The sequence below is a fragment of the Oncorhynchus mykiss genome, chromosome 30 (genome assembly GCF_013265735.2).
Source record: "Oncorhynchus mykiss isolate Arlee chromosome 30, USDA_OmykA_1.1, whole genome shotgun sequence".
In the NCBI taxonomy this organism is placed as follows: domain Eukaryota; kingdom Metazoa; phylum Chordata; class Actinopteri; order Salmoniformes; family Salmonidae; genus Oncorhynchus; species Oncorhynchus mykiss.
In genome coordinates this window covers 4,839,773-4,846,938 of record NC_050570.1, presented here as the reverse complement: position 1 = coordinate 4,846,938, position 7,166 = coordinate 4,839,773, and the positions used below count along the sequence as shown (strand labels likewise).

The window sequence follows — 7,166 nt, the reverse complement described above, 5'->3', positions numbered from 1 at the left end:
ACCCTCCTGTGACCACACACACGCACACACACACACACACACGCACACACGCACATACACAAACACACACACACACACACACGCACGCACGCACACACACACACACACACACACACACACACACACACACACACACACACACACACACACACACACACACACACACACACACACACACACACACACACACATTATTTCCCAATTACTCAAAAACAGATAGACATTTAGCTAGAAATAGACATGTGAGTAGTCCTAATCTTGACAACACCCGAACCAAATCTCAAGTGAACTCTGGCACCCTGGGGATCCATCATAAATTAAAATACTGGGCACACAGACGCACACACATTTAAAATGTTGTCATATTTCGTGAGAGACTACCATAATAAATATATCTGTGTTGTTGGTGTTTACCACTAGCACAGTGACTCTGTCGAAGGTTTAATTATCAGGTAAAACAAAAACCAGCAGTACTCTGGACCTTCAGGGTAGGATTATAATATAACCCTGTTCATTGGTCTTCAGGGTAGGATGATAATATAACCCTGTTCATTGGTCTTCAGGGTAGGATGATAATATAAACCTGTTCATTGGTCTTCAGGGTAGGATTAGAACACACTCTGTTCAATGGTATTCGGGGTAGGATGATAATATAAACCTGTTCATTGGTCTTCAGGGTAGGATGATAATATAAACCTGTTCATTGGTCTTCAGGGTAGGATGATAATATAAACCTGTTCATTGGTCTTCAGGGTAGGATTAGAACACACTGTTCAATGGTCTTCAGGGTAGGATGATAATATAACCCTGTTCAATGGTCTTCAGGGTAGGATGATAATATAACCCTGTTCAATGGTCTTCAGGGTAGGATGATAATATAAACCTGTTCATTGGTCTTCAGGGTAGGATGATAATATAAACCTGTTCAATGGTCTTCAGGGTAGGATTAGAACACACTCTGTTCAATGGTATTCGGGGTAGGATGATAATATAACCCTCTTCAATGGTCTTCAGGGTAGGATTTGAACACGTGAACCCGAGATCACTTTTATAGGACTTATGTTGATCAGCGCTCAAAGCTGACATCCCCTTCTGCAAAAATATCAATACTTGGCATACATATTGGCGGTAGGTATGCTATACATTCAGGAAATGAACACACCGAAGAGAGATAAGTAATGACTTTGACAAAGAACAAAATAGATAAAGTTGTGTTTATCAGGTAAAAGTAACAGATATATTATCAGGGACCAGGGACACGTCATTATTCCTGTGTTTACCAGAGATAACTCTTGACTAGTCGTTTTTTTATTTTTATTTCTGCTCTGAAAGTTATTGATTAAAGCGTCTGGAAAACCATTTTTCTCAGTAGTCCACCTAGTCTGATCCCAGATCTGTTTGTGTTGTTTTTCAAACTTCCCAATGTCACATGTTTTTAAATTTATTTTAATTTTATTCATTTATATCTCAACAAATTAAACCGATAGAAAGAGAACAATTTTGAAGTGAAAGTGATGTTGAGAGTTGAAAAAAGGGAGAGTTTTAACTTAACGTGACACTGTCCCTTTTAAGACCGGTGTCCCTCCCCGGGCTGGGGGGGGTCTGACGGGGCCGCAGCCTCATTGGTCTGGTTGATGACAACAAGCTGTTTGAAAAAACGTGTAGCCAACAAGGAAATAGTGAACCTTGCACTTTATAACAAATCAATCTGGCGTAGACGAGACGCAGTGGTTATCGCCGTGAACAGGAAACATTACTAACACGGTACAGTACATTTGTTAAATCCATAGTTAGTTTGTTCCGTGAACTTTTCAAGTGACATGGTAAATCAAATCAGTTAGCTTGTTGCTAACTAGGCTAGCTAGCAGTGGTTTACTAAGAAACTTCAAATCTTACTCACCATTACTGTCATACAATCATATTTATACATTTTATTCTAATTAAACATAGCCATGTAACGTTACGTGTTTATTGTTAGTGAAATATAGGCTATGTTCTTGTACTGGCGAGGCAATCAATGTTCTGGGAATTGTATCCTAGGACGCTCAAGTCCCAACATGCCCAAGTACAGCAGGAAGCAGGTGTCCCTTGAAGATTGGCCCTTCTAATCCATGAGAAGAAAAAAATCAATGTGTTTTGGATTTCAATTTAACACCTTCACACAAAAAAACAAGGTCCTCTGAGAGAAGAGGTGTGAGATGGAGAGAGAGAAGAAGAAGAAGAGGGAATGGAGGAGAAGAAGTGGACAAGAGAAAGCGGAGGGTGAGAATCAAGCCGGTGGGGGAACCATGGAAACGGGACATGATCCTCTTGGTCAGATGAGAAATAAGACTGTCCATAGAATAACACACTTTCCCGTAGATAAGATGACCCACCATCTTGGAGAGGAACTGTCACGTAGGGAAGGACAGACCGAGGGAGAAACTACCCGTGTGTCTGCAGTTAGAAACAAAGAAGAAAGTGGAATTCAAATGGGGACGGAGAAGATGGAGGAAATGAATACAGGACTGATAACAGTTACAGACCGAGATGACGACGACCCTCCCTCCATCCCTCCTGCTCCCTCCATCTCTCCTGCTCCCTCCATCCCTCCTGCTCCCTCCATCTCTCCTCTCTCCATCTCCACCCTCTCATCCCCCTCTCCCTCCTTCCTGGCTCCTCTCTCCTCGTTCTCTCCAGTTCCGTCCCTCACCCCTCCCCTTCCCCCGTCAGTAGAGCTGTGTGCGGTGCTCACCGACACTAGACTGACTCTGGATGTATACCAGGGCGGGACTGCTGTGCTACAGGTACTATGGGTGTCTGTCCCTGGGCAGCTGAGGGGCCTGCAGTACCTCCGACTGGGCTCGGAGGACAGGGGGGCGCTAGAGGGAGCCCTGGAGGTCCTACCGCACCTCACACAGCTACGCTCACTGGCTATTAGAGGTACTAGAGCTGAATGCTGATACATTCATTAATGCTGTGTAACGTGCTTGTAAAGTAACATTTGATCGATTTATTTAGTAGACGCTGAACATCAGACTCACATTATAGCACATAGTAGAAACACTGCAACGTTATCATACAATGTGTGTCTTTACATGTTAATAATTATGTTGGTATTTTCACACCCTTTTCAATCATTTGTCCCTTGCTCTTGTCTGTCCTCTCCCTCTCTCCTCCTGTCTGTCCTCTCCCTCTCTCCTCCTGTCTGTCCTCTCCCTCTCTCCTCCTGTCTGTCCTCTCCCTCTCTCCTCCTGTCTGTCCTCTCCCTCTCTCCATGCTTGCTCATCTTCTGACTCCTCCTCAGGACACTGTTTCCACGACGCCCATGGTGACCCCCTCCCCGGCCTTCTCACCTCTCTTCCTCCCTCTCTCTCATCCCTTTCTCTCCTCGTCCACCTGGACCTCTCCTTCAACCTCCTCTCCTCCTTCCCTCCCTGCCTCCTCACCCTCCCCCTCCTCTCCACCCTCCTCCTGGGTCACAACCACCTCACTGATCTCCCTCCCTCCTTCGGTCCTCTCCCTGCCCTCCGCTACCTCTCTCTCCTGGGGAACTGTCTGGCCTCTCTCCCCCCCAGCCTGGGTCAGTTGAAGACACTCCACACCCTGGATGTCTCCTATAACCTCCTGGAGACATTACCTGAGGAGATCGGTGCGCTGGAGGAGCTGGTAAAACTGGAGCTGTCACACAACAGGCTAAAGAGGCTGCCTGAGACCATGGGTAAGGGGAGGAGATTCTAGGGGGAAGATGGATAACAATGGGTAAGGGGAGGAGACTCTAGGGGGAAGATAGATAACAATGGGTAAGGGGTGGAGACTCTAGGGGGAAGATGGATAACAATGGGTAAGGGGAGGAGACTCTAGGGGGAAGATGGATAACAATGGGTAAGGGGAGGAGACTCTAGGGGGAAGATGGATAACAATGGGTAAGGGGAGGAGACTCTAGGGGGAAGATGGATAACAATGGGTAAGGGGTGGAGACTCTAGGGGGAAGATGGATAACAATGGGTAAGGGGTGGAGACTCTAGGGGGAAGATAGATAACAATGGGTAAGGGGTGGAGACTCTAGGGGGAAGATAGATAACAATGGGTAAGGGGAGGAGACTCTAGGGGGAAGATAGATAACAATAAGTTGTATGTTGTAAGCCTAAATATTACTGTGATACTATGGCAGTAAAAAAAATAAAAGCAAGGGTCAAAGGTTAGGAACATTCCCTCCATCTCCATCTGTCTGTCTACATCACCTCTTTCCTCTCCTCTTGTTTCCTCTCATCTCTCCCCTCTCTTCTGTCCCTTCTCTTCTGTCCCTTCTTTTCTGTCCCTTCTCTTCTGTCCCCTCTCTTCTGTCCCCTCTCATCTTTCGTCTCCTCTCATCTCCTCTCATCTCCTCTTTTCTCCTCTTTCTCCTCTTTCTCCTCTTTCTCCTCTTTCTCCTCTTTCTCCTCTCCTCTCCTCTCATCTCCTCTTTCTCCTCTCCTCTCCTCTCCTCTCCTCTCCTCTCGTCTCCTTCTCCTCTCCTCTCCTCTCCTCTCTCAGGCTGTCTCCTGTCTCTCAGGGACCTGGTGATCCACAGTAATGACCTGCGTGTTCTCCCCGTCTGTCTCTGTCTGGACAAACTGGATAAGTTAAAGATAGACGTAAGGAACAACCCCCTGGGAAGACCCCCTACCCCTCCACCACTACCACCCACACCTGGTGAGTACCAATCTACCCCCTACCCCTCCACCACTACCACCCACACCTGGTGAGTACCACTCTACCCCCTCCACCACTACCACCCACACCTGGTGAGTACCACTCTACCCCCAACCCCTCCACCACTACCACCCACACCTGGTGAGTACCACTCTACCCCCTACCCCTCCACCACTACCACCCACACCTGGTGAGTACCAATCTACCCCCTACCCCTCCACCACTACCACCCACACCTGGTGAGTACCACTCTACCACCTACCCCTCCACCACTACCACCCACACCTGGTGAGTACCACTCTACCCCCTACCCCTCCACCACTACCACCCACACCTGGTGAGTACCACTCTACCCCCAACCCCTCCACCTCTACCACCCACACCTGGTGAGTACCAATCTACCCCCTACCCCTCCACCACTACCACCCACACCTGGTGAGTACCAATCTACCCCCTCCACCACTACCACCCACACCTGGTGAGTACCAATCTACCCCCTCCACCTCTACCACCCACACCTGGTGAGTACCACTCTACCCCCTACCCCTCCACCACTACCACCCACACCTGGTGAGTACCACTCTACCCCCTCCACCACTACCACCCACACCTGGTGAGTACCAATCTACCCCCTACCCCTCCACCACTACCACCCACACCTGGTGAGTACCACTCTACCCCCTCCACCACTACCACCCACACCTGGTGAGTACCACTCTACCCCCAACCCTTCCACCACTACCACCCACACCTGGTGAGTACCACTCTACCCCCTACCCCTCCACCACTACCACCCACACCTGGTGAGTACCAATCTACCCCCTACCCCTCCACCACTACCACCCACACCTGGTGAGTACCACTCTACCCCCTACCCCTCCACCACTACCACCCACACCTGGTGAGTACCACTCTACCCCCTACCCCTCCACCACTACCACCCACACCTGGTGAGTACCACTCTACCCCCAACCCCTCCACCTCTACCACCCACACCTGGTGAGTACCAATCTACCCCCTACCCCTCCACCACTACCACCCACACCTGGTGAGTACCAATCTACCCCCTCCACCACTACCACCCACACCTGGTGAGTACCAATCTACCCCCTCCACCTCTACCACCCACACCTGGTGAGTACCACTCTACCCCCTAACCCTCCACCACTACCACCCACACCTGGTGAGTACCACTCTACCCCCTCCACCACTACCACCCACACCTGGTGAGTACCAATCTACCACCTACCTCTCCACCACTACCACCCACACCTGGTGAGTACCACTCTACCCCCTACCCCTCCACCACTACCACCCACACCTGGTGAGTACCAATCTACCCCCTCCACCACTACCACCCACACCTGGTGAGTACCACTCTACCCCCTCCACCACTACCACCCACACCTGGTGAGTACCACTCTACCCCCAACCCCTCCACCACTACCACCCACACCTGGTGAGTACCACTCTACCCCCTCCACCACTACCACCCACACCTGGTGAGTACCACTCTACCCCCAACCCCTCCACCACTACCACCCACACCTGGTGAGTACCAATCTACCCCCTCCACCTCTACCACCTGGTTAGTACCACTAACTCTACCCCCTCCACCTCTACCACCTGGTTAGTACCACTACCCCCTCCACCTCCACCTCTACCACCTGGTTAGTACCACTACCCCCTCCACCACTACCACCTGGTTAGTACCACTACCCCCTCCACCTCTACCACCTGGTTAGTACCACTACCCCCTTCACCTCTACCACCTGGTTAGTCCCAGTCTAACCCTCCACCTCTACCACCTGGTTAGTACCACTAACTCTACCCCCTCCACCTCTACCACCTGGTTAGTACCACTAACTCTACCCCCTCCACCTCTACCACCTGGTTAGTACCACTAACTCTACCCCCTCCACCTCTACCACCTGGTTAGTACCAGTCTAGCCCCTCCACCTCTACCACCTGGTTAGTACCACTAACTCTACCCCCTCCACCTCTACCACCTGGTTAGTACCACTAACTCTATCCCCTCCACCTCTATCACCTGGTTAGTACCACTACCCCCTCCACCACTACCACCTGGTTAGTACCACTAACTCTACCCCCTCCACCTCTACCACCTGGTTAGTACCAGTCTACCCCCTCCACCTCTACCACCTGGTTAGTACCACTAACTCTACCCCCTCCACCTCTACCACCTGGTTAGTACCACTACCCCCTCCACCTCTATCACCTGGTTAGTACCACTAACTCTATCCCCTCCACCTCTATCACCTGGTTAGTACCACTACCCCCTCCACCACTACCACCTGGTTAGTACCAGTCTACCCCCTCCACCTCTACCACCTGGTTAGTACCAGTCTACCCCCTCCACCACCTGGTTAGTACCAGTCTACCCCCTCCAGCTCTACCACCTGGTTAGTACCAGTCTACCCCCTCTACCACCTGGTTAGTACCAGTCTACCCCCTCTACCACCTGGTTAGTC

General features: G+C 50.4%; 1 protein-coding gene across 2 annotated transcripts in view; it reads left to right on the top strand.

Annotated features, from left to right (window-relative positions):
* The first annotated feature begins 1,616 nt into the window (after positions 1-1,616).
* The window catches only part of pidd1 (p53-induced death domain protein 1), a 44,113-nt gene continuing 38,563 nt past the window's right edge, over positions 1,617-7,166 (top strand). For both annotated transcript variants that reach the window (XM_036968535.1, XM_036968534.1), the window contains exons 1-4: positions 1,617-1,764; positions 2,041-2,922; positions 3,287-3,700; positions 4,516-4,674. In XM_036968535.1, coding sequence (XP_036824430.1) covers positions 2,199-2,922; positions 3,287-3,700; positions 4,516-4,674 — 1,297 coding nt within the window. In that variant the 5' untranslated portion in view covers positions 1,617-1,764; positions 2,041-2,198. The remainder of the gene's footprint in view (positions 1,765-2,040; positions 2,923-3,286; positions 3,701-4,515; positions 4,675-7,166) is intronic.